At 40.5% G+C, this 27,417-nt stretch overlaps 1 protein-coding gene across 2 annotated transcripts in view; it reads right to left on the bottom strand.

The window, feature by feature from the left end:
• Positions 1-27,417, bottom strand: part of SNTG1 (syntrophin gamma 1) — a 147,160-nt gene that overhangs the window by 71,848 nt on the left and 47,895 nt on the right. For both annotated transcript variants that reach the window (XM_055545957.1, XM_055545958.1), the window contains exons 7-10: positions 24,798-24,900; positions 20,086-20,168; positions 12,313-12,443; positions 5,034-5,163 (exon numbers count right to left, since the gene is read on the bottom strand). In XM_055545957.1, the coding sequence (XP_055401932.1) occupies positions 5,034-5,163; positions 12,313-12,443; positions 20,086-20,168; positions 24,798-24,900 (447 nt within the window). The remainder of the gene's footprint in view (positions 1-5,033; positions 5,164-12,312; positions 12,444-20,085; positions 20,169-24,797; positions 24,901-27,417) is intronic.

The raw sequence follows: 27,417 nt of genomic DNA, 5'->3' as shown, positions 1-27,417 counted from the left end.
CCTGCATAGACCTGCCCCCCAGCCTGGTTGTGGGGTGTGCATCTTTGGGGCAAAAGGAATAGAAACAAAGAGAACCTCATGGAAACTCCAAGCCAGCCTGCATTGGGCTGCATTAAGACATCAATCATAGTTTACAAGATCAAAGAATGCTCATATTCTTAGATTCTTCTCCTAGACGCCTATGGTGGTTTGGTGGTTTCATTGCTTAGTCATATCCAACTCTTGAGACCCCATTGACTATATAGCCCAGGGATTCTCCAGCACTAATACTGGAGTGGACTGCCATTTCCTTCTCCAGGGGATCTTCCTGACCCAAGGATTGAACCTGAGTGTCCTGCTTTGGCAGGTGGATTCTTTCACTGCTGAGCCACCAGGGAAGACCCCTAGACCCCTATATTAAGGTATAATTAGTGAATTAGCAACATTTTCACTGACTAATATGCCAGAAATTCATAGGGCACTATTACATTAATGATGCATTTTAAATGATGTGCATTTCAAATAATACTCTATTCATTAATTTTAATTAAATGAATAGCAAAGTATCTATTAGTCCATTATATATAGGTGATTTCAGAATATAATTACTATCATAGGAAAATGCTCAGGATTATATGTTAACTGAAAAAAGGTTAATACCATCTACACAAGAAGATGGTCATTTTCTTTTATGTACAGTGTCCTGGCTGTGGGCTGGGTTGCAGGCACTGGGCACCTGGGTTTCAGGCGTGCGGGGGGAGGGGGGGTGGTGTTTGATTGGCCCACATTGGTCACAGGTGAAGAGGGCAGGGTCTAGCATTGTGGAGTCATTAGTCAGGCTTCCTATGGAGGGGACACGGAGTGTTTATAGTTAGAGCCTGGACCCTCAGGACGCCTGTGGCCACCTCTGCTCCCTCAAGCTTGGCTTCTGAGAGACATTCATCAAGCAATAGCAAACTGAAAGTGATTGCTGTATGATTTCTGCTGGCCCTTCGTCTGCACTGAGCTCACCGTGTGCCTCCTCTTCCACATGATGCCTGGTGCTGAGAGTGGGAACATCTCCCCCCGCCCCCCAGGACTGATCAGAGCCCTCAGTGAATGTCTGGAAGCAGGCGGTCCCCTGCGAGAGTCACAGGTGAAGGGAGGGGCCTGGTGCAGGGAACAAGCAGCAGCTGGTGAGTGGTCCATGTGTCTGAGCTGCTCAGGCTTCTCGTAACACGCTGTCCACGGTTCACCAGGTGTGACCTCCCCCTTCAGGGCCTGAGCGCTCACTGGGTGTCCAGTGGTTCATCTAGTGAGCAGGTTCTCTGCTGGCCGGTGTCCTCTGCCCTTGACATGCACTGGACAGCGTGTGTCCCCACACCCCTGTGGGGTCTCCAACAGCTCTGGGCCCAGGAGGGTCAGCTCCTGAAGCCAGCCTCAGCAGGGCGGGAGAAGGGTGGGTGGGTCGGGACAAGGCCCCGGGCACTCCCTGGGGGCTTTGAGGCCCCTGGAACATGGGAGACTGGGGAGCTTGGGCTGGAAGAAAAGAGAAAGACTGAGGCCCAAAGGGAAGGAACTAAGGCCAGGCAGGCAGAGTCTGGCTGGCTAGGGGGCAGCTCCTTGGAAACTTCCCAGGAAAACTGCCCATTTGCTTATGACTGCAATTGTCAGTTAACATCAAAGCAAAGGGTCTGGATTGTGCAACGAAATTACCAGCTAATTTTTTCCAACGTAAAAATTTGTTGAAACTTCCCTGGTGTTTCAGTGATTGGACTTTTCCTTCTAATGCAGGGGTTGTGGGTTCAATCCCTGATGGGGGAGCTAAGATCCCACATGCCTTTTGGCCAAAAAAACAGAACATAAAACAGAAGCAATAGCATAACAAATTCAATGAAGACTTAACAAATTGTTCACATCAAAAAAATCTTTAAATTTAAAAAAAAAATTGTTTAAAAGCTTTTTTTGGTGAGTAGCTTTCTACCGATAAAGTAGGTTAGTTATTTTATTGAAATCCCCCCAACACAACTTGCCAAAATAAACTCTAATCATGTAAAAAGAACAGTATGATTAAGAAAATACACTCGTGGTATAATGCTAGACTTCCCCTTGCTCTTATCCTGACTTGACTTACTGTCCCTGCCCTGTCTGATTCCACTCTCCATGGCCCACATCGAGTTGATGGCTGCACGACTGAAGTTCATATTTGATGTGTGAGAAGAAACAGTGGTGAAAACAAGACACTGCACAAAAGTGCATCCAAGGACTCGGGAATGCCAGCTGCTACAGAAGGAAGAAAACGTCTCCCTCGGTGACACCGCGCCTGTCAGAATCTCACTCTGCAACCTCTGATCACAGCTTCAGGCCTTTCTGGTAAATCTCTTTTCTGTTAGGCTTTATTTTGTTATGACTTTCAATTCACCTACGAGCTTTGTTGAGTCTTTCTAAGGCGGCAGACACAATAGAAGTTTTTCCTTCAGTTCTTCACAACCAACAGTATTATGGAAAAAAATTCTCTTTTCAGCTTGCAAGTGTTTGCCATCTAAAATAGCAGAACTCTATGGATTAAACATGACTCCCAAATGACCCTTTTTTTTTGGCTCCTGCAGGTAAATGGGTAAAATGTAGGAAGATGGCTGAAATACAGCCTGCAGGAACTCAAATGACTGATGAGATGTGTGGTGTGTGTATGTGTGCGTGCGTGTATGTATGTGTATATGTGTGAATCCTGAAGGACTGTGATCATTCCATAAAAACCACAGGGCGGCTGGTTGTTCATGCATTTTTTTAGAATTAATATGTTTTAAGTATTAAACAATGTAGTCGATACTGTCAGTTATCTGACTCAAAAGCCATTTACAGTCTTCTCTTCTTGGTCATCCCACCATAAACAGTACTAAAGGTAGAGACTAGCCACCCATCCCCAGAATTGTCATGGGGCTGAGTCAGGAGGAGGAGGAGAAGTGAGCCTTATTAGTCTAATAAAGAGTTTCTGGAAAATTTTATCTTATCTTGATAAAAAAAGGAGAGATGTAGCTGGCACTATGTATCCTTCTTCCCTTTCTTTCCTATTCTGAACACTGAAGTGATGTTTGGAACTGTTGCAACCCTTCTGTGATCATGAGGCAGCAAACTCAAGGTAAAAGCCAACACTCTAAGAGTAGTGGGTAATAGTAGCAATAATGTGTGTGGACAGAGGAAGGGTTCTGGGTGGATGGTAGCTTCCAAGAAATGCTGCCATCCGTGACTCTCTTCATTTGGGAAAAAAAGAAAACCACTATTTACTCCTTTGAGGTCTCTCTAACTTGTTATTGAGAGCATTCTCATTGATAAAAACATTTCGGGAAGAGAGTCTATCCTTTTTCTCATAATCAAATATGATTATGTATTTTGAAAATCTCACATATGCAACCATACATCCTCATTTAATATCACAGATTTTCAGTGATCCTTTAAGAATAGAAGCATATTGCATAAATATTTGTATTTATCTATATGCAAACACACACACATAAGTGATATATTTCAAGTACCACATTCCATTCTGATAAAGGGAACACATGCATAGGACATATGTGGAAGAATTTAGACCAGAAGAGATTCCTTTGTGTTAACAGGTAACCTTAGTAGAAATGTCGCATGAAATTCTCTCTGTTTATCAATCGGGATCTATTTCAGTGCTGGAGCAGTAAAAGGTGACTGGAAAGGTTAGATTCATGAAATGCTGGCTGAGAGAGAGCTCTGCCTTTTATTTGCTTCCCTCTGTCTCTTTTAAAGATGAGGGACTGAGGGGTAGGTCTTCGGTTGCCAGAAATCAGAGCTGCTTAATGGTCTAGTCAGCATTAGACATTTATTTTAGCTCAGCTTGTCCTGTGTGATTCACATTCTGGTATCCACACAGCCATTCTTCAGAAGATGAAGAATCTCAAATGACAACCGGACAAAACAGAGATGTGCAGTGTCACACACAATGAGCGAATCTATACAGCCATTTATCAGCAGTTTTGGATTAAATCATGAAATTTAGAGTGCTGCTTCAGAAAGGAGAAGTGCAACTGTTTCAGCATCATTTCAGGGCCAGAATGGCTGAAGCACTTCTTCATTTAGCCCTCGCAGAGACTGAGGCTAACAGCATTCATTTAAGAAGAGGAGCTTGAAGTCCAGCTCAGAGCTGGTACAGGGAGACCTGGGCTCCACACCAAGTCCCCTGACACCGCATCCCAGCTTCTCCCCGGCAAAAATATCACTGCAAAGGCAATCAGCTTGAATCCCCTTTGCCTGATCACAGGAGAGTGTGTTTGAAGTTATGCATCCATGGGTCCCTTCATGGTCCCTCCACGGGTCCTCCTTCACACGCGTCCTGTCCTTCTCCCTCCCCTGTATGTGATATTCACAGGCCTCCAGCCATGCCCACTGAGGCTGTGAGAAACACATACCCTCCCTTGCCACCTGAAGACAGCCCCTGTCCAGGTGCTTTAGCTCAGCAATTATTGCACAACTTTAATTGTGATATTCTTACAAGTGAATTATTCTGAAAAGATCTAGGGGCTCAAATAATATTGTAGGCTGCTTTGCAAGTGGACAAACTAGTAAACATATAGATGTATAGATATATAGGTAGACAAATGCATATATATACATGGATTATAGATGCTGATGGATGCATGATATATATATAGATAGACTGTATAGAGATATGAAATGTTAGGTAGATAGATGCATATATACATATATAAAAATATAGGTGGATGATATATACACACAGATACAGATATTTAGTGCTTACATGTTAAATATCTATTTTCAGTTATTTAACTAATGTAGATGTTACAATGTTTGTGAATGGAAACTTAGGTGTAAATACTGTTATACTGATACACTGGACTAAAACACTCAAGATCGAGTGGCTTTCTTTGAGCAAGTATAATCCACTTTAATAATAGCTCTTATGGTGGGTGTGCAGTGGTCCATTCCTAGCAGAACACCAAACAGCTGATGGAGTTAACTTGTATACTGAAGAGGTTCACTGAGGCAGGCGGAGGAGCTTTCCCAGCATTCCTGGAACCACTACTTACGTTGTGCTTTGTGAGGCTGGAAATGTTGGTGGCTATTGCTTGCAGCCACTCCCCGCAGTCCTCTGCGGAGAGACACTGGATGACCCCGCTGCAGACCCCGTCCACGGCGGTGACTTGGAAGGCGTTCTGCCTGCAGAGACGTCAGAGCAAATCAGACCAAGACATCATCTCGGGTGTCTGTGTGCAACTTGAGATAGCTGTCTGCTCAAAGGCTCTTCTTGCAGACCACATAAATGCAGCTTCAAATTCCTCTTTCCTTATATCTTAAAAAATCTGTTATTACACGGAACACTAAAGATAAACCCAGTTTCCCAGCTGGCACTAGTAGTAAAGAACCTACCTGCCAAGGCAGGAGCCATAAGAGACATGGGTTCGATCCCTGGGTTGGGAAGATCCCCTGGAGGAGGGCATGCAACCCACTTCAGTACTCATGCATGGAGAATCCCATGCACAGAGGAGCCTGTGGGCTACAGTCCATAGTGTTGCAAAGAGTTGGACACGACTAAGCAATTTAGCACACATGCATACAAATATGAACCCAGATGACCACAATTTTGAATTACTTAAAGCATCTTGAGAAACAGGTAAGTTTGGAGAAACTTGGAGATGTACAATATATTATGTAAATGGAAACATGTCAAAGACCTTTGAGAGGGATTCTCCCTGTTCCCTGCATATCACAAAGTTATGCATAGATGTTTATCCATTATTTTGGCTACCATCTCCTCTTGACATTTTTCAGTGCATTTCTGATGGAAAGCTCGCACGAAAACCCCGCACCCAGATACCGAGCATCATTTAAAACTCTCATGCTGTCATGAGCTGAAGCACTTTCTCAGCTGTTCATCCAGCTGTTTGTCTTCTCAGGGATGGTTTTGGACAAGGGTCCACAGCTCTTCACGTCTAAATATTCACGCTGTAAATTTATATAGATGTTTGCATTTCAATAACAACCACAATCTCCTTAAAAGTGCTCTGGCCAGCCTGAATATCTCTATTGTCTTTTCTTGAGTTTTTGTTGTTGTTAGAGAAAATTAAATAATGCCATCCTAAGTTGTTTACAAAAGTGCTGTAGAGTTTAAAGCAGCTTTCCGCAGCTTTAATTACTTACTTTTATTTTTCTGTTTCAAGTTCTTGCATGTTTCAATATAAGCTTAATGGAGAGGAATAGATAAAAATCCCAAAATGAATGGAAAGTAGCCAAATGCCTCATGCTTGAAAATTACTCTGTGGTGCAACACAATACACTTCAGAAAATGCACAAACTATCTTTAAATCCCAGCCAGTTTTGAAGCAATAGACAAATGATGTAGTTCAGCATTCCAAAGGCTATGTAAATAGTGTACATTTATATGTTTTTCTCCAATTAAATTGCTTTTTTGTCTCTTCTGAATTTTGTTAAGTAGGTGTTTGTGGATATTACACATATTTCAATTTCAAAAATAAAGACACTCCAGCTGGCAATTATCTGGCCTAGCTTCATCATGAGGCTGGTGTCTCTCTCCTGTCCCATGAGACTGGTCCAGACCTCAGAACCGGACATGCTCCAGAGACTTTCACACTGAAGGCCCTTTGCATCCACATTATTAATATTTTTAGAGACACTTGTTCTGATAAATTTGACCAAGCATTTTCAACTGATTATGGGAAAGTGTTCAAATATTCTTTTTTATTTGCTCTGAAAAACACATAAAAAGTCTGAGAGGGGGCAACTATTGTCTTTCTCTTTGAAATAATATTCTTTTGAATTTGTGACAAGAAAAAAACATGCACAGCACAAAAAGAATACTTTAACTTCCCATGACTTTCTCAACTTTAATTCTGATATTCACTAGTGAGTAAGACATTTAAGATATGCAGTCAGAAGCTCAACTATCCATGGAAAATGAGAACTAATTTGAGTTAGCAACAACGTTTCTTTCTGCTCTCTGATTATGGTAACCGTTGCTTCATGTACCAGAAATTAAAGCATGTCTTGAACATATTTGTCCTCTCTGCTGTAAATGAATCATGGCAGCTGGGTATTTTTAGCTGATTAGAGTTGATGCGCTTAGAGGAAACCCACAACCCATGCAATCGCATGTGGCACACAGTCTCCACAGTCATTTGCAAGGACTAGCCTTTATAAACCCAGGCTTATACACTACTATATACCAATTGTACATTCTGTTTCCACTTTGCAGGTTATTTGTCAGAAGCCCTTTCATGAATATAAGTGAAATATTTCAATGGTTTCTTTGATTACATACAACCTCTTACAAAATAAACAGGTCATCAAGATATTAGCCTGGGCCCTGTTTCTACTTCTGCTATTGAATAAATAAGAGCACTGGCACATTAGTCCACTTAGTTGTGCCCCGATTTCCCCTAACAGAGAATGAGGAAAACATACTTTACAGATTCAACAAACATTTATGGAGTAACTGGTGGGACCCAAATCCTCTCATTGATCACTGAAGCACTGAGAAAGAACTGCCAATGTGTGACCCTGAGGCAATATTTAAGAAAGTTTGGTAAGCATGTGTCACCCAGCACTTAGCCAGAGCCCCAAGGCTGTGGGGATATTTGTGCTTCTAGAAAATGGAATTCTTTAGGTCAAGATAATCAGTAATTGTAAAAAAAAAAAAAAAAAAAAAAAGAAAGAAAAACAAGATTTCTTTTTTTCAGCTTGTTTGATCAGATACTCTCTGAAATCAGTAAACTACACTACCTACTAAGTAGGACTTCCCAGGTGGTGCTAGTGGTAAAGAACCTGCCTCCCAATGCAGGAGACATAAGAGATGCGGGTTTGATCCCTGGGTCCAGAAGATCCTCTGGAGGAGGGCATGGCAACCCACTCCAGTATTCTTGAGTGGAGAATCCCATGGACAGAGGAGCCTGGCAGGCTACCATCCATGGAGTAGCAAAGAGTCAGACACAACTGAAGTGACTTAGCATACACATGCAGCTGCTAAGTTAGCATTGAGGTATTGGGAAATATGAAAATTTAACAACATTTGTAGTAGTCTTGAGGATTCCTAGATTAAATTACAATTCTTTGTGCACACACACACACAGATACAAACACACACACACACACTTGCTCAAAAAAAACCCACAGTGACAAGATTACAGTTAGATAATTTGAATTTTTTCCACTTTCCACTCAATATTGTTTTCTATTTTTCTAATGATTCTTGATCACTATTCTGGCAACAAAAGTTATGCTCAAATGTTGCTAAATTTCAAAGTAATTTTTTTCATTTAAACTACAAATTTATTCTTCTGTTGCATGAAAAATTCATAAATAATTAATTGTCAATATGCATGTTGCTGCTGCTGCTGCTGCTAAGTCGTTTTAGTCGTGTCCGACTCTGTGTGACCCCATAGATGGCCACCCACCAGGCTCCCCCGTCCCTGGGATTCTCCAGGCAAGAACACTGGAGTGGGTTGCCATTTCCTTCTCCAATGCATGAAAGTGAAAAGTGAAAGCGAAGTCGCTCAGTTGTGTCCAACTCTTAGCGACCCCATGGACTGCAGCCTACCAGGCTCCTCTGTCTATGGGATTTTCCAGGAAAGAGTACTGGAATGGGTCAATATGCATATACATCAATATATGCAATTCTTATTTACACAGTTAGTAATTCATGTTTGTGTTCATTGTTCATGGCATGCAGGCACATGCAGGAGAAGTTTACTTTGTGAGGAGTGAGGAGGAGAAGGCGGTGGTGGAAGGGCATTGCAAGCAGGAGGGAGAGTTGCAGAGCCTAAGCTGCACCAGTCTGGAGTGGCTGGACGGCCTTGTCCAGGAGGGGGTTAGCGGGACTGTGGGAAAGCAGGCAGAGTTAGACAGGGCAGCCCGGTGAATATCACGGAAGGAGCTTCAAGTCTATGGGAACCGTGGCTGAACCTCCATGGAAGACCCCATGGTCAGATTTGTGTGCACTGGGTTGATTGTGTCAGATAAGGTAGGATGACCGGCAAATACAAGCTGATGTGGGACTGCACATGTGTGAGTGGGAGGGAAAGTAAACATCAGCTCAAGAATATTACAAAGGCTATGGATCAACGAGAGCTTCCTGTAAAGGAAAATGAGGGAGCAGGGTCTGGGGTCCACCTGGATGGATGGCTTATACAGGGCATAGGAGACAAGGCACACGCTTTAGACAGGAGGTGATTCCTCCAAAAACAAACAGCAGCAGCATGAAGGCATGACTGGCTTAGAGGAATGGGGTCGTATGGAAATTAATCTGTTTCTCAGTCTATTCAGGATTTCTGTTCTATAGTTAATACAATGAAGCACTTTCTTCTCCTTAATAACCTTCCCATTCTAATCTCCCGACACTGAAATGTTCTGCAATATTATGATACTTCAAAATTGAACCAAAACACATATTTCCAAGTCATTATATAACAAACATAAACTGTCTTATTATTGATAAAATGTTATGATGTTTTAATTCATATTTACACAATAGCTATGACAGTAACACAATTTTGTTGCAATTAAAAATGAGAGGTATTATATCACCAAAGTTAACATTATGGGCCTTGGAAAAACCAACCAACTCATAATGTCCTGGCTTTTGATCCAAGTTCAACAATTTTGTATATTTGTCATCATGGGGCACTAATTTATCTTTTTTCTTTTATTTCCCTCACTTTCTCAACTGCCACTGGCCCATGAGCTCCTTCAGGGAAAGAAGCAAACACAACATCTTGCATATAGACATTAAATCGATATTTATTGAGTGAATGAGTGAACAATAAATTAGCTCTTGAATCTGAATTGTTGTGCAATCCACTCAGAAGAGTGTTGTGTTTATAACTGCTTATTACTGTCATAGTCACTGAGTGTAATTAATTCAACTGCTAAAAGCTGTTGATGTGTTGAGGTGTCATAAAAATAAAAATGGAAGAAGTCATCTAGATTTATACATTTCCTTTGTCTCATAAATTTCTTTAGCTAAACATTTCTACATCGTTTAACTACAAAAGATTTTTAAAGTAAAAACAAAAAGAACAAATACACACACTAAAAATACCATTAATAGAAATATTTTAAAACTTCTTAAAGCAGAAGACAAATAGATTCAAAAGAAACAAATAAACAGAAGCAGAAAGATTAAAAGTAGGGCATATTTGAATAACAGTTATCTGAAAACAAAAAAAAATATCTTGAGGAATTTAAGATACATATATAATTCAACCTTGAAGATTCATTGGAAAGACTGAGGCTGAAGGTGAATCTCTAATACTTTGGTCACCTGATGCAAACGGCTGACTCACTGGCAAAGACCCTGATGCTGGGAAAGACTGAGGGCAGGAGGAGAAGGAGGTGACAGAGGATGAAATGGTTGAATGGCATTGGTGACTCAATGGACATGAGTTTGAGCAAATTCTGGGAGATGGTGAAGGATAGGGAAGCCCGGCGTGCTGCAGTTCATAGAGACACGAGGAGTTGGACACAACTCAGCGACTGAACAACAACAACAATATAATTCAAATATCTTCAGAAATATGCACAAAGATAAGAAAGAAATAAAGGAATTAGTTAAGGTGTTTTAAGTTTCTAAAATTTCCTGAAAGAGGTAAAATTAATAAGTTGTACTGGTGGTAGTTTAGTTGCTAAGTCATGTTCGACTCTTGCAACCCCTTGGACTATAGCCCACCAGGCTCATCTGTCAATGAGGTTCTCTAGGCAAGAGTACTGGAGTGGGATGCCATTTCCTTCTCCAAAATAAGTTGCATTAAACACTAATAAATCGTGCATGGTGGTCTGAGTGTTGGTGCCAAACCTCCTAGTCACATTTTGAAATCCTAGTGACCAACATGATGGTGCAAGAGGAGATGCTGAAGCCACGAGGGTCAAGGCCTCACGCACAAGATCAGTAGTTCATAAAAGAGTCTCGGGAGTGACCCCAGGCCCCACCCCAAGGGAGGGCAGAGGAGAAGACAGCAGGCACGAATTAGGAGTGGTCTTCGTCAAAGAACTTGAGGACTCAGCCATGACCTGGATGCCTTAAACCAAGGCTTCCAGCACCCAGAGCTGTAAGAAACCATTTCTGTTGTTTGCTGCGAGTACTGGGGCTTCCCAGGTGGCACAGTGGTAAAGTACCCACCTGCCAAGGCAAGAGACACAGGTTAGATCTATGGGTTGGGAAGATCCGCTGGAGGAGGTAGTGGCAAACCACTCCAGTAGTCTTGCCTGGAGAATCCCAGGGACAGAGAAGCCTGGTGGGCGACAATCCACGAGGTCGCAAAAGAGTCTGACACGACTAAGTGACTAGAGAACAACAACTGCTATTATTATCTGCCATATTTTGTCACGGCAGCCTGGAAGGACTAAGACATATGGTGTAATGTTTAGACGATAACTAAAGCTAAATAAAAGGTGTATGTATAGTGATATAATAGAGGGAATATTAAAATTTTAAATATTTAATTACTTTGAAAATTAAAAATAAGTTAAAAAAAACAGAATAGAAAAACTAGCGTGTTGATACAAAGGACTTTTTTTCTTGAATATATACAAAACTCTCAAATCTCAACAGTAAAAAATAAAAGGGTAAAAATACATAAGTAAAGCCAATTTACTAAATGATCAAAAAACAAAGAGATATTTCACCAAAGAGGATTTCCTGTGATAAATACACATGTGGAAAGACGCGCAACATCATTAGGACACACCAGTTAAGGTCATGTGACACAGTGTACCCACACCTTACATCGATAGGAAGGCTAAAGCGGAAGACGGCAGCAACTCTAGCCTAAGTCTGCAGCTGCTGGGCTGGGCGAGGTGACCCGAGGAGGGGCTGCTGGACTCTGTACCCTCTTCCCACACTGACTGCTCTGGCTCAAAGGGACCTCAGGCCCCACTCCACCTGTCCTCCCCAAGATGGGGTGAGGTGGTGGGCGGGGGCTGACTGCCCTCAGTTCCCCTCCATCCCTGCCTCTGTGAGCAGGTTCCACGGAGAGCTGGGGGTTCATCACCACCTGCAGCAACAGCACAGTGTCCATGGCCCCAGCCATCCACCCTCCTTGGTGTCAGCAAGGCCGGCCCAGCCATGGAGCAGAGGCCCCACGGTGCGGACGGCCACAGGGGTAGAGCTGGTGTCTGAGGGTTCCCAGGGCTCGGTCAGCAGGGCTGAGAAGCGAGCCAAGCCCACGCCCACCACTTGCACTGCGGTGTGTTTGCTACCTGGCCCTCTTCCCACTTTTGGAAGCACACTGAACAAGGAATCATAGTCCCGTCACCAGTCAGACTCCAGGCCTCACTGTCGGCGCCCGTGGAACTCACCGGCTCAGGTCGGTCCCGGGAAGGTACTGGGAGAACCGTGAGTGCAGCAGCGGGATGAGCCTCAGGTCGCACCACCGCTTCTCCCACCGCAGCCCCGGGGACGCGGGCCACGATGAGCAGGACAGTGTGTCCTGAAAGGAAAACAGACTTTCAGCATCGAGGCCACAAACCCCTTCCACCATAGGGCTATTTCCCCCTAAGCAATCCAAAGACAGGGACAGAATACCATGGGATATCCATATTCACTGGCAATGAAATTAAATTTGCTAATGTCTCCATTAATGGAATCCTATAAGAAAGTGAGGAGGGAATCGTTGAGATGAAAAATTATAGTGAAAAACATATGAAAATAATGGGTCAGGAGCTGGAAGAAAAAATAAAATTGGGACAACTGAATCCATTCAAGAATGCAAAGACGGGTCAAACTGTAACTGTGATGAACTAGTAGGTGACAAAAAAATAAGTTCAGTTAGCAAGTATTTTCTATCTGTGAAGCACAAAACATTACAAGGGCTTGCGATTCATTGGTTAGTTAATATTTTTGAATAGAATGAATATTCTTCTAAAACAACTCTCAAACAGTACTCAAGGAAATCATTGTCAATTTATTTAACTTTATGTTAAGATGTTCGTATTTTCCTGTATTGTTTTAAAGTTATGTTAAGATAACCACTACTGGTTTGAAATTCCATGTATTTTAAATTCCATAAAAAGTCTGTGTTTTTTTCCTTTTGTAGAGAGAAGACATACATTTGAATAAAATTTGAGCTTTTCAGTGGGTGTTGATCAGTGTTTCTTTCATTTTCTTTCACTGTTGGATTTCTCCTTGGCTCTAGTACAGGGAATGATGCTGGTGTGTAGGTTGGCCTGGCTTCTGCCAGCCAAGGCTCAGTTTGATCAGAGAGCTGCTGACGTGGATTTGTCTCTAGTCTAGAGATTCTTTGTGTATAGATGGGTGCTCAGGCATGTCTGATTCTTTGTGTCCCCATGGACTGTAGCCCACCATGCTCCTCTGTTCATGGGATTTCCCAGGTAAGATTTCTCTCATTCTTGAGTGATGATACTAGAAGGAGATTCTGTTTTAGTCTAAATATTGAACTTCTGTGAGTCTAGATATTATTAACCTTTTCTTCTGGTATAATTTCTTCAAAATTGGTTATGGCAAAAAAAAATCTTCTATTATTTTCACTAAAGGTTGAGAGCTCTCTGGTATTACTATGTTAATTGTCAACAGTTGTGCCAGTGAAAGTCCATGAAATCCTTGGAGCAGTTTGGAGCACCTGGAAGGAAGGTCTGGCTTAGACGGTCAAGAGGCCCCCTTGGTGTCCAGTCTCTCGGGGGCTCAGCCTTTGTGCAGGATGGTCGCGTTCAGGGCTTCCGTGGTGACTGTGATGCAGACACCCAGGGTTCACATCAACCACCCCCTTTCTCCTCGTGTCAGATGTCACAGACAGTCAGCACGTGGCCCAGATGAGACAGTAGCTGTGCACCAGGGGGAGAGGGCTGAGCCCCCATTAGAATGAAGCCACCTGGGTTCAGAATCATGCTTCCCCAACTGACGAGTCCTGGGAGAGTCACTCACCAAGTCTGTGCACCCATGCATCTGTCTCCAAAGTCATGGCTGTCACCAACGGAACCCACAACTCCTCCTAAGTCTTTTCTGCACAGGGGTACTTGAAACCACCATCCTATGTGACATCCTGGGGAAAACCGACGTGGTTTCCTTGGTCAGGCTGGACCCAACCAAGCAGCCCAGAGAAGGGAGAGGCAGTAACCCACTTGTGGGCTTTTGCTTGAGGCCCCACCTGGGAGGCTGTGCAGTCAGGCATTGACCAGAGGCCCCCAGCTGGTCAGCAGCAGTGTCAGGATCCACTCGGACCTATATCTCTCTGACTCCACAGCCAACATGTGGCCCAGAGCGCAACATATAACATTCATAATCAGTGCTGAAATGATGGAAAGAATGACTCAGATTTTTGTCTTGATTATTTCACAATTCTGCAAAGTTATTTCAGGCAAATTATTTACAGACGGACCCTCATTGTTCATGAAAAGCACAAAGAACTCCTCTCACTCCATTGTTTCCTGAACAAATGGACAGAAAAAGTAAAAGAACATAAAAGACATGGGAAATGGAATATGGAGAATGAAATCACCATAGGAGAGGATGATAAGCTTTATCAATTACATTTTATAGACTTTGTGTGCTGGCAGGTATGAAAATACACATGACCTTTGACCCTTCCTGATATAGCACCTCAACCTGGAGTCTTTAAGTATCAAAGTTGAAAAATGTCACTTCCTCATACATTTCTTTCTCATAAAAAATGTTATAACTCCCACTTCAGCTATTGAAATAATTAAGGTTAGTGCATTTCATTTTACAGATCTGTTATTTACAGTCAAATATCTGGTGTCTTTTGAAAATTATTTATACTTATTGCTTAAATTATGACAGTAGAATATAAATTTACTTTCTAGTCTTTTTCTGTAACAACTGCCAGAATTATTTTTGATTGCATACAATGATCTAACAACACAAAGATTTTAATGGTTTTAAGGCCCATAACTAACTTTCAAAACATTTATTCTTCAATGTCAAGAATGTTGTTTCCTATAATATTAATAGCACAAATGGGAAAAGTAGCATTAACAGTCTTTGCTTTAAAATAAACTCTTGCCTGACTTCAGACTATACTACAAAGCTACAGTCATCATGACAGTATGGTACTGGCACAAAGATGGAAATACAGATCAATGGAACAAAATAGAAAGCCCAGAGACAAAGCCACACACCTATGGATACCTTATCTTTGACAAAGGAGGCAAAAATATACAATGGAGAAAAGACAATCTCTTTAACAAATGGTGCTGGGAAAACTGGTCAGCCACCTGTAAAAGAATGAAACTAGAACACTTTCTAACACCACACACAAAAATAAACTCAAAATGGATTAAAGACCTAAAGGTAAGACCAGAAACTATAAAACTCCTAGAGGAAAACATAGGCAAAACACTCTCTGATGTAAGTCACAGCAAGATCCTCTATGACCCACCTCCCAGAGTAATGGAGATAAAAGCAAAAATAAACAAATTGGACCTAATTAAACTTAAAAGCTTCTGCACAACAAAGGAAACTATAAGCAAGGTGAAAAGACAGCCTTCAGAACAGGAGAAAATAATAGCAAACAAAGCAACTGACAAAGAATTAATCCCCAAAATATGCAAGCAGCTTATGCAGCTCAATACCAGAAAAATAAACGACACAATAAAAAATGGACCAAAGAACTAAACAGACATTTCTCCAAAGAAGACATACAGATGGCTAACAAACACATAAAAAGATGCTCAACATCACTCATTATCAGAGAAACACAAATCAAAACCACAATGAGGTACCATCTCACGCTGGTCAGAATGGCTGCTATCAAAAAGTCTACAAACAATAAATGCTGGAGAGGGTGTAGAGAAAAGGGAACCCTCTTACACTGTTGGTGGGAATGCAAACTAGTACAGTCACTAAGGAGAACAATGTGGAGATTCCTTTAAAAAACTGGAAATAGAACTGCCATACAACCCAGCAATCCCACTGCTGGCCATACACACTGAGGAAACCAGAATTGAAAGAGACACATGTACCTCAATGTTTATCACAGCACTGTTTACAATAGCTAGGACATGGAAGCAACCTAGATGTCCATCAGCAGACAAATGGATAAGAAAACTTTGGTACATATACACAATGGAATATTACTCAGCTATTAAAAAGAACACATTTGAATCAGTACTAAAGTGGTGGGTGAAACTGGAGCATATTATACAGAGTGAAGTCAGAAAGAAAAACCCCAATACAGTATATTAATGCATATATATGGAATTTAGAAAGATGGTAATGACAACCCTATACATGAGATAGTAAAAGAGACACAGATATAAAGAACAGACTTTTGGACTCTGTGAGAGAAGGCGAGGGTGGGATGATTTGAGAGAATAGCATTGAAACATGTATATTATCATATGTAAAAGAGATGACCAGTCCAAGTTTGATGCATGAAACAGGGCAATCAAAGCCAGCGCGCTGGGACAACCCAGAGTGCGGGCATGCGGAGGGATGTGGGAGGGGGCTTCAGGATTGGGGACACATGTACACCTGTGGCTGATTTATGTCAATGTATGGCAAAAACCACCACAATATTGTGAAGTAATTAGCCTCTGATTAAAATTAATTAATTAAAAAATAAACTCTTTTTACAAAATGTAACACATTTCAAGGTATATTTCCATTCAAGATCTCAAGAACAATGATCAGGCCAAAGTAGAAATGCATACAGAGCAAAAGTGTGCTGTCAGTTACTCAGTCATGTCCGACTCTTTGTGACCCCATGGACTATAGTCCACCAGGCTCCTCTATCCATATGATTTTCAGGCAAGAACACTGGAGTGTGTTGCCATTCTCTTGTCCAATGGATCATCCTAACCCAGGGATTGAACCCCCATCTCCTACATTGACAGGCGGGTTCTTTACCATCTGAGCCACCAGGGAAGCCCATATAGGGCAAAATTCAGATCCAAATTTTGTTAAGGACTTGGCATAGAAAGCACTGATTAAAGGTGAATAGTGAGAATGTTTCTCAGAATCTGGTGAGCTAGTCGCCTGAGTTTAAGCCTCCTGGTGAGCACAAGGCAAACTCTCTCTTCACCTTGATGAGCAAATTGGGAGAATCTCATGTGTCCTAAAATTAGTGACCTCAAGTCCTTGGGAGGACTAGGCTACACTGTTATGTAAGGCAGTGGAGTGATGTTAACGTATCATCAGGTGTTATTTTCTCATATGTTTCAAATGTTGTCTTAAATACGTAAGCAATGTTTCAGGAAACTCAAACAGCATCTGCTTACTCAAAATTTGCTTCAGAAAATAAATATGCCGCAGGAACTGAACACAGCATCCCTGGGTTGGGACAGAAGTGAGGACTAGACACCGCAAGGACTGATGCTTCTCCTAGGGACCTGACTCCACGATGCACGTTCCAGGAACATGTGCCACAAGGCGCCCTGCTGTCCAGGTTCCCAGGTACCTCATTATCAGTGACAAGTCAGAAGGACACAGGCTCCTAATCTTATGAATCTCTGAGTAGACCATCCTCCATTCCCCAAACTGGCCACCAAGTCTGCGTGACCCACTAATTCCTGAGAAGCTTCAAGTTTGGTATGAAGTCTCCCAATTCTGGTTGATTTAAATTAAGTCAGATGTTCATAGTCTCTAGCAGACCTTTCTCTGATATTAGGATGCTAATGTCCACTGTTCTTTTTCTGCTAATGTTAACAGTTTATTTCACGCATTTGCCTATAGATTTGGGGTTTAAACATTTTTGGGTCAGGAACCATAATTAACTGTTTCCCATGGCACCTAGACAGATCCCCACATGGTAGGTTCTCAGTAAATATCCATTTGATTGAGATGCAATGTAATAATTGTCTTTACTTTTATTGTACTTTAATTTATATGTGTCTTGATTCTTATTGTCTAAAACATTGCAAGTGCTATTAATTCCTTTAAAAATCCTTGCATGCATGTGTGTGTTAAGTCATTTCAGTCGTGTCCGACTCTTTGCAACCCTATGGACTGTAGCCCACCAGGCTTCCCTGTCCATAGGATTCTCCAGGAAAGAATATTGGAGTGGTTTGCTATGCCCTCCTCCAGGGAATCTTCCCGACCCAGGAATCAAACCATCTTACCTCTCCTGCTTGGCAGACAGGTTTGTTACTATTTGCACCACCTGTGAAGCCCTAAAGATCCTTAGCAAAGTCAAACAATGTTCAATCCTAACACTAAAAATGGAAATCAAGTGGAAAGATATAACTCAGAAAGAAAAGTTTATGATGATGGAGTTTTTAAAGATTTGACAGTTGAATTTATTTGGAACAGTTGTGCTGTGGAATTGCTGAGTGGTTTCCTTAATGCAGTCAGGTATTTGTAAGGGAGACATTGACTCAAGCACCACACTGAGGCACAAGTGGTGAACTCAAGTCCACAGCCACTGCTGTGTATGTAATGGGAAGAGAATAAAGCAGCCTGAATGGCTCCCACCCACTGAGCTTCCTCTTTCCGTCTCCTTATTAGAGAGGGGTCCACGGGTATGGGGCAGGGACTAGAATAACATGTCACCCAGCCTGTTCAGCTCTGCAGAAGAACAGCTCTTCCCGCCTCTCAGGAGAGAGCGGAGATGGAGGCTCTGATGTGAGGGACAGATGGGGGAGGTCTCCGGAGAAGGGGATGAGGAGGGAACCTGGCAGGATGTGGGCTCCTGACGGGCGGGGTGGACACTGTATAACCTGCTTGCCAAGGCTGGAGGGCTGCTCAGTGCCCCATCTCTGCATCCCTGCTGCAGCCACAGTGGGGACGGGGCACTGAGCCCTGATTCCAGGCAGAGGCTCCTTTCAGAGGGGAGGCGGTCGACTCACAGCTGTGGGGGTCAAGGCCCACCCGTGAAAGAACCCGAAAGACAGCAGAGGCGTCACGAGCATGTTGACCGCAGGGATGGATGAGAGCACGCAGGAGGTGGAGGCTGGGCTGCGGCGGCGAGATGGAGCTGACGGCTGCGCGGACTGACGCCTGTATTCACTTCATACACATGCGCTCATTGTTTGAGTCACTCAGACCTTGCCGCCTTCTGAAGACCACATTTTAGATATTCTCCACCGGGTGACAGTTACTTCTCTGGTGACAGGAGTGAGAGAGAAGGGCAGTGAAGTACCGGATGTGGTTGGTTTACTTTTGCAGAGACAACCCTGGTGGTGCCAATGGTTCCTCTTTCAGAACAAAAAAGGCAAAGGAAAATGACTGGGAGCCTGCTGGACTTGGCTGAGACCGACGCTTTGCGGTTCAGTACACTGAGGCCAGAGGCATGAAGATGCTCGGAAGGAGGACTTTGAAGTGAAATGCCACAGTGAGGTCAAGAATTTCCAATGGAGAGTGAATTATACAGGTCAGAGGAAGCTCCACGTCTTATACATCCTAATACTTGGAATAGAAAAATAAAATTCTTCGTAAGTGAGCTCTACTTCTCTTCACGTTTGTGAGCACAGAGGTAATGACCATCTTACATTTAACCGGAAGGATTCGTTTTGTCTTTAGAATGTGTGCATGTTTCAAAGGGTGAAATACAAGGAAGTTCAAAATATTTATAAAAGAAAAAGAACTGCTTACTCCAAAGTACAGGTGGTAAATAAAAATCAGCACTTTATTAAATGTGTATAAAACCAACATGCTGATTTTATCAATTATTAAATACAGATCTAGTTTAACATCCCTCACATTTTACACAATGTGTAGATTAGATTTTCATCTTTATCACTTTGCATTAATTCCCTGGTGGGCATGAAGGTGGCTAAGAAATCCTAATATATCACAAATTAGATAGCTACTTTTTGTGAAATAATTTCAAATGAAAAATAACAAATTATGTCAAATTACATATAAGATGCCATGTTATAAAATGATTTATGATGTTCTTTCAAAGTTAAGTCTCTACAGCTTACAAAGGGCTTAGTGCAGACCTGAGAGGAGAAAAATGACATTAAAAAAATAACAGACCTACTTATTTACGTCCTCCCTGGATTAGCATAATTCTGAAAAAATAAAGCAGCCAAGGATTTCAAGTCTGTCAGAGAAGCCAGGTCCCAGAGCAGTTTGAGCAAATTCTAACTCTGTGTACCCTGGGCTTTGTCTAGGTTCCCTCCTCATTAGTGGGGACCATGCCCTGGGCATCTTACTGTGTTGTTGGGATGGTAGTTGAGGTGCAGGCCACTGTCACAGAGCGGGGAGGAGGTGCCGCTGCTCTGGTCGCTCGGTGCACCTGCGGGAAGAGTCAGAGCATTGCTGGTTAGAAGCCCACCTGCTCTGCATGGACATCTTCTGTCCCGTGAACTTCAGGTCACTTCAGGTATCATGCAAGCCAGGGAGTAAAATTATCTCTGTTTTATTTATGTCAAAGCCAGAGTTTTGGAAGTAAACAAAAATAAAAATGAAAACCTAAAGTGGATCCTAAAAGAGACCTGCAAATATTTATCTTGGATTTCAGAAGCATTAAGGTTTTATTAAGGGAAGCATTCAACCATATAAAAATAGTATTTTACTTTATTACCCGAAGAGGCCTATTCTTACGGACCATACTTAAAATGGTGCAAGATTTTGTTTGGCTACGAAGTCCTACTTAATTTTTTGTACTAAGGTACTAGCAAATCTCGTGTGTATTTACCATAATTTTCCGTAATGCAAACTTTGTAAGTACTCTGTCTTCACAATCACTCTTGCTGTGTACACTGTCACTGGGAGCACCTTCATTGACATGCAATCAATTTACAACTAAAATAGTTCGTATTAGATCCTCATGAGAAAACTACAAATATCTATTTTTAAAGATGAGTAATATAAAATAAAGACTTGTGATTTTCTAAGATTTTACAATTTAGTAATTGCTTCAAAGATATAATAACCTTGGTACCAAAATCCCACTAAAACATCACAGGAAAAATACATCTGGAAATCTTTAATGAACATACATTAAAAAATAATAACAAGACTTTACAAATTAAAACCTGTAATATATCTATAAAAATACAGCATGATCATGTTTATCCTAGGAATGCAAGCTTTATTTGGCATTCAAAATCAACTTTTAAAAAGTTACCATATCAACAGAAAAAAAATTTTAAATGTAGTATCTCAATGGATGAAAAAAATATTTGACACAATTCAACATTAACTTCTACTAAAACAAAGAAAGAAAAAGAAATATCTTCAGTAACCAGGATTAGAAGGGTGTCTATATTTTAACTGGGGCTTCCCTAGTGGCTCAGCTGGTAGAGAATCCACCTGCAATGTGGGAGACTTGGGTTCGATATCTGGGTTGGAAAGATCCCCTGAAGACAGGAATGGCTACTCACTCCAGTATTCTGGCCTGGAGAAGTCTATGGACTGTATAGTCCATGGGGTCACAAAGAGTTGGACATGACTGAGCGACTTTCACTTTCTATTCTAGCCCAATAAAAGGCACCTGTGTTATACAGAGCAAAGTAAGTCAGAGAAAGAAAGGCAAATATTGTATATTAAAGCATATATGTGAAATTTGGAAAAGTGGTACAGGTGAACCTATTTGTAGGACAGGAATGGAGACACAGACATAGAGAAGAGACTTGTGGACACGGTGGGGAAAGGAAAGAGTGGGATGATGGGAGAAAGTAGCACCAACATACACACACTACCATGTGTAAAGTAGACAGCTAGTGGGAAGCTGCTGAATAACACGGGGAGCCTAGCCTGCTGCTCTGTGACGACCTATAGGGGTGGGATGGGGAGGGAGGGAGGCTTAAGAGGGAGGGGAATTATGTATAATTATGGCTGATCTGTATTGTTGTATGGCAGAAACCAACACAACACTGTAAAGAAATTTTCCTCTGATTAAAAATAAATTAAGTAACTAAATTAATAATAAAAAGGGCAACTATGAGCACCCACAGCTGATGGCACACTTAACAGCGAAAAGCTGGATGGTGTCCACCAGTATCTTGCACAGGGGAAGGACATCTGCACTCAGGACTTCATTCAACACATTACTAGAGGACCACCCCATTACTATGTGCATAATCAAGAAAAAACAAGGAATTAAAGAAATATAGCTTGGAAGGAGACAAGCAAAACTCACTATTTGCAGATGACATAACTTCATATGCAGAAAAATTTTTACAAAGCACAAAAAATCTTATTAGAATTAGTAAGGAAATTAAGCTATGTTGCAAAAAGTCAATATATAAAAATGCTTGTTTTTTGTATGTTAGCAACCAATAATTGGAAAATTAAATATTTAAAATATTATTTACACTAAAATACAAAAATATAAAAGACTTAAACTTAATGAAAGATATGATATACTTTCCCATTGGAAACACTAAAATATTGACAGAAAAAAAAATATAAAGAGATGGAAAGATATGTTTGTGGAATGAAAGATTTAAAGTTGTTAAGGTGTTAAGTATACTAATTGTTTATCAATTCAATCTAGTCACATTCAAAATCATAATAGCTTTTTATATGGAAATTGATATGCTATTTATAAAATGTACGCAGCAGTGCAAGGATCTAGAATAGCTGAACACAAAATGAAATAGCTTGAAATATCACATAGTTGAAGAACCTACCCTGGATGACTTTTTAAAGTAGTATAAAGCTGCAATGATCAACCTCAGAGAAGGCAATGGCACCCCACTCCAGTACTCTTGCCTGGAAAATCCCATGGACGGAGGAGCCTGGTGGGCTACAGTCCATGGGGTCGCTAAGAGTCGAACACGACTGAGCTACTTCACTTTCACTTTTCACTTTCCTGCATTAGAGGAGGAAATGGCAACCCACTCCAGTGCTCTTGCCTGGAGAATCCCAGGGACAGGGGAGCCTGGTGGGCTGCCGTCTATGGGGTCGCAGAGTCGGACACGACTGAAGCGACTTAGCAGCAGCAGCAGCAATGATCAACACTGTGGTTTTGTTGAAAGAATACAGTATGCATAAATTAATGGAAATAAGATGGTGATTCCTTCATTCTTGATTCCTACTTCAGAACCAAAATGTTATTACTATAAGATAGATTATAAACGTAAACATAGAAATCAATGTTATAGGCGCTCCCCTGGTGATCCAGTGGCTAACACTCCATGCTCCCAATGTATAGGGCCCGGGTTGGATCCTGCATGGAGGAAACTAGGTCCCAGATGCCTCAACAAAGATCAAAGATCCTGTGTGCAGGAAGAGCCAAATAAATAAATAAATCTATTTTAAAAAAATCTAGCTGAAAAAGCTGCTTGCAAAAATGTAGAGAGAGATCCTTGCTACCAAGGGGTAGGCAAATATTTTTTACAGAAGATACAGAAAACCAAAAGCATATACAACAAAACAACAACAAAATGATAAATTAGATCTTATAAAAATAAAATCAAACTGTCACAAAGAGTTGTACAAACTGAGACACCTTGGGTAAAAAATACAGTCATGCACAAAATGAGTGAAATGTTTGTAACACACGTAACTAACAAAAGGCTTATAAACAGTCTTGTATTCTCCTGCAATGTGATAATATAAAGGCATACCAATAGAAATAGGGGGGAAAGACTTGAGCAGACACATCATAAAATAAGAGATGCAAATAGCACACGACAAGGAGCAAATCATCATCAGCCTTCAGAGAAATGCAAATTGAAACTTCAATCCGATACCACCAGACACTCAAGAGAACAGCTGAAGAAATTGTGACCGTCACATATTGCATTAATGCAGAGCAACCAAAACTCTCACCCACGCTGGAGTGGACACAGAGATCCGTAAATATATGCCCTTCTTAGAAATAGATTTGGCAGTTGGTCAGCAAGTTAATTGCACATCTGTCTTGTCACTCAGCAATTCCACTCCTAGGTACTTATAGTACCAGTTATAGTAGTGACATAAAATACTAAGACTCTCCATCCTTGTACAGGATTGTTTATAGCAGCTTTCTTTGCAATAGCAAAACACCGGAAACAGTTTGTTTGCCTGTAAGCAGGAAAATGTATTACCCAACTTCACTACAGTCACAAGTGGGACACTATGCAACAATGTAAAAAAAAGTTCTGAAAATATGTACCATGAGATGGTTCATTATGAAAGAAGCCAGATGTAAAAAAATAAAAACAGCTTGATTACATTACATAAAATTCTAGAAGAAGCAAAAAATAATACTTGATGGCAAGAAATCAAGTCAGTGGGTTTTTGTGGGAATGTTATTTATAGGAAGATGCACAGCAGAACCATTTTATGATCTATATGCATGTGGACTAAGCAAACATGCATTTGTCAAAACGGATCCAATTGAGAATTGAGGATCTTTGCATTTCATTTCATGTAAACTTCATTAAAAATATACTCTTATTTGATTTTAGCAAAACCTGTAAGATGTATGCATTTCATTTCATATTGTTCAAATAGATATGGAAAATTTTAAGTAGCTCTTATGAAAATTATTACATTTTCACATAGACCAGGGCTTCCTTCAATCTCCATATTTTCATCAGGACAGATTAAGTGTAAATGCTTATTTAGTAAATTCAGTAGTTGAATAAGAGTATATTGCTTTCTACTTAGAGAATATATATTCATCAAACATTATGAATGAAATTCAATCGAGATACAAAATGTATATATTTAATATGACACATTTTTAAATAAATAATGTTTCCCCAGTTATAGTTGGAAAATAGCTAAATGTGAATACATTTTGAAACAAAACCAACAGCTGTTCCCTTTGGAGAAAGGTTAATTGAATGCTTTGTGACATTAAGACAAAATGTTTGTATTCAGGTAGAAATCTCAACTTTGAAAAGAAGCTACTAATTACTGTCAGGAAATAATGGTTCAGAAAGCAAGCATGACGTGAGCATTTTACCCATCCTTCACAAATGCTTACATGCACAGTCTTCGTTCAGTGACAGTTTGAGGAAAGCAGGTGCTCGTTTCAAGAATGAGACTGTCAGGGTCACCTCTTCTCCAGCATTCCGAAGAACTTGAACCTAATAGAAAACATAATAAAAACGATACCACTATCAGTGTGTCGGCAAACATTTCTGTGATTGCAGCAGCTTAAAGTACTGGGTGGTCTTTTCCAGCTCTCACGTCTTGTGATGTGGCTGGAAACATTCAGTGGGAGGTGCACAGGATGAATGAGCTAAGCTGCAGGCACTCAGCCTTCACAGCCTCCCTCCCCGCACCATTCTGTGTCCCTGTTCACACACGATGTCATCATCCTTCATTTACATTCATCAAGACTCTCTTGAGTTTATGGTCTACCTTAGGTCTACAGAAAGATCTATATTTATGAATTTACTGAATATTCATTGAACATCCATGATGCACTATTTGGAGACCTATGAGAAAATTACCCTGCAGATGTTGACCAGAGTGCTAATTCTAATTAAATTGTTCCAGTGCACTCACACAAGTTCGCAAAGAATAAATAGATATTGCTGTTCCTTTATATCATTGCATATTTTCTTCTCTTTCCCTGAAAATATAGAACAACTCTTCACACTTTCCAAATTATAGAATTACTAGGTCTATTTCTACCAGTTAAATAATAGTCATTTGCCAAAATATTATAACAAGCCAAACGTTAGCAATATTAAAAGAAGTTCAGAAAGCTGAGGATTATTTATAGCAAACATATCTAGAAAAGATATGTATATCTATAATTTTAAAAACTCACATAGACTAAGAGTAGAATTAAGAATAAATAGTGAAGAAGCAGTTAATAACCATGGGGACATAATTTGTTATTAAACTTATAGAAAAATGATCATCATAAAATCATTAAAGAACTGACTATGAAAATGGTTTAGAATGACTTCTGGTCTCTATGTGCTATATGCATGTTAAGTCGCTTCAGTTGTGTCCAACTCTTTGAGACCCCATAGACTGTAGCCCACCAGGCTCCTCTGTCCATGGGATTTCCCTGGCAAGACTACTGGAGTAGGTTGCCATTTCCTCCTCCAGGGGATCTCCCAACCCAGAGATCCAGACTGCATCTCCTGCATTGCAGGGGGATTGTTTACAGCTCAGCCAGCTGGGGAAGCCCCCCAAATCAAATGAAATTATAGAAATAAAAAAGCAAAATAGCATAAACAACTTTGCTGGATTGGCCCTAACCCTGACTTGAGGACAGAACAATAACATTAACCCAGTCTGATCATTAGATAAGGTAGACACACACACACACACACACACACACACAAATAATACATAGCATCATGTTAAAAGTAGGAAATTTTAAAAATGAAGAAAATTATATAATCATTTTAATAGATATAAAGAAGACTTTGATTACATTCATTCGATTCATTTGATAAAAGCTCATAGAAAATTGAATGTACAAAGAAGTATCTTTCATATTATAAAGAGATACACAAAAAGTGTATAAGAAACATCACAGCTAATGGTGAATTACTGAGACATTTCTCTTTGAGATCAGAAATGAGACAAAAATGGCCACCAATTTCATTTCTCCTTAATCTTTCTTCAGGTTTTACTGTAATAAGGCAAGAACAGAGCTAATCAAAATCATTAAAATTGAATAGAAGAAATGAAACACATTATTCAGAGGTAACATGATTTTTGAATTTAGAAAATCCTTAAGAGCCTGTAGACATCACTGCATGGTGAGTTATTAAGTGAGTTTAGTGTGGAATATCACAGATACAAAGTAATGTATAGTGATCAACTGGCTTTGATTTAATATCAACAAATAAATACAAGATTAGCTGAACTGGAGGAAGATGGTGTATCATGGACACCCCCAGACATAATACTGTGAGGATATCAGTTCTCTTCTACTTTCCCATTGATTCACGATAATCCCATGCAAAGTTCCCATTTTTATTTTTTTTTAGTTTTTAGCTTAGTAAGAATTTATGAACTTGGCTTGTTTCACAGTGGCATTTAATGTTTATATAATCATTATTATACAAGTGCACTGGAGTGTGTGAGGCAGTGGAAAGCAGCCACTAAATGCAGACATTCTACAGCAAGTGTGCAATACATAATATCCAATGTTAAATAAAAAACAACACTGTCAGAAGCTCAAGTATAATTAAGAGAACAAAGTAGAATAAGTTAAATATAGTTGACCCAGAAATAGCTAATGGGCAAAAGCTTTTCTTTTGAAGCTTTATATTGGTAAACTTGAGTCTTGAAATTTTGTTCAAATGCCATCGAGATAAATAAAAACTTTTCAAAAATTATAAAACCTTACTCTAGCAAGGAAACTTTGAGTTTGTTTTCAATAAAAGATCAGTTATGGGTGTCTTTCTGGATAACCACAACTTCAAGTCTTCAACACATACATATTTTTTAATTAATGCAGAAACACATGCTTGATTCAGCAGCACATATACTAAAAAAATTAATGCAGAAATCGTCATATTTTCAGAGAACAGGATTGAGATAACTGGCCTGATACTGTCAGGTAGAAAATACAGGTTCCGTTCATAGCAATACAGGCACACCTCAAGAAACAAGAAAAAAGTCAAATAAAT

The sequence above is a fragment of the Bubalus kerabau genome, chromosome 14 (genome assembly GCF_029407905.1).
Source record: "Bubalus kerabau isolate K-KA32 ecotype Philippines breed swamp buffalo chromosome 14, PCC_UOA_SB_1v2, whole genome shotgun sequence".
NCBI classification, from domain to species: domain Eukaryota; kingdom Metazoa; phylum Chordata; class Mammalia; order Artiodactyla; family Bovidae; genus Bubalus; species Bubalus kerabau.
The sequence above is the reverse complement of the archived record's forward strand: the minus strand, read 5'-3'. Positions and strand labels throughout refer to the sequence as shown.